This window comes from Ambystoma mexicanum, chromosome 3q (genome assembly GCF_040938575.1).
Source record: "Ambystoma mexicanum isolate Mex_15411 chromosome 3q, UKY_AmexF1_1, whole genome shotgun sequence".
Classification (NCBI taxonomy): Eukaryota; Metazoa; Chordata; class Amphibia; order Caudata; family Ambystomatidae; genus Ambystoma; species Ambystoma mexicanum.
In genome coordinates this window covers 58,592,311-58,593,302 of record NC_090926.1, presented here as the reverse complement: position 1 = coordinate 58,593,302, position 992 = coordinate 58,592,311, and the positions used below count along the sequence as shown (strand labels likewise).

The window sequence follows — 992 nt, the reverse complement described above, 5'->3', positions numbered from 1 at the left end:
ACCCTTGTTACTAACTAAGGGAGGAGGACGCTGGGAAGATAGACGCTAAGCCCCCCGATGGCGGCCGTGGGTGCCCGCCGGCTTTGAGGACCCCATTGCCCCGGGAGCACACCACCAGTAGAGAACGGCCAGCGCCTGCTCACGACTGGCCTCTTGTCCACAATAAGAAGCCCCAAGATGTCGAGGAACAGAACAAAGGACCCCCCACCCCAATGGAGGCGAAGAATGTAAAAAAGAACCAAGACAGACTCCTCACCAAGATCTGGGCCAGGGACTCTGAGGCGGACAGTGAACAACAGACTGGGCACGGGCTGGGGGGCCAACGTCCAGAGTCCATTAAGGAGCACCAGGATACCCTGGTCATGTATGCAGCACTCACAAAAGTCCTAGGGGAGATGGTGAACAAGATCACGGAGGCGAGTCAGGGACAGATGGACACCTTGAGGGAAGACCTGGAAGAAGGTATAAAGGAAATTAAACGGGACATTAATAAAATAGAAGAGAGAGTCGACACCAATGAGCGCGCCTTACAGGAGCTGACCGAGGATGTGTGGAAAACCGAGAATCTATTGGAGACGTTAGCGGCGGCCACGCAGAATTTAGAGCTGCAGGCCGAAGAGCTAGAACATCGATCTCGCCGTGTCAACATACGCATCAAAGCCTTGCCAGAGTCCGTACAACAGCAAGACCTTAAGCAAACTCTCATATCCATATTCATGATCTTCTAGATGAGGACTCAGGCCTAGACCTACAGTTCGACACATTCCACAGAGTGGGACCGCCCCACGCAGAGCCAGGAGCCAGACCAAGAGACGTACTAGTGGCGTTCCACAGCTTCACTACCAAGGAAAAGATAATCTACAAAGCTAGAAATGCTGGTTGCATAACCTACAATGGGTCAGAGATCTTCCTATACCAAGACCTGGCACAGATAACTTTGATCAAAAGGAGGAAAATGGGCCCGGTTTTGATGCACCTGCGTGCCCAACAAA

General features: G+C 52.5%; 1 protein-coding gene across 1 annotated transcript; it reads left to right on the top strand.

Moving 5' to 3' along the window:
* The first annotated feature begins 212 nt into the window (after positions 1-212).
* Positions 213-728, top strand: LOC138447931 (uncharacterized). Its single transcript, XM_069604459.1, has one exon. The coding sequence runs from the start codon at positions 213-215 to the stop codon at positions 726-728; it is 516 nt and encodes a 171-aa protein (XP_069460560.1).
* Positions 729-992: the final 264 nt, after the last annotated feature.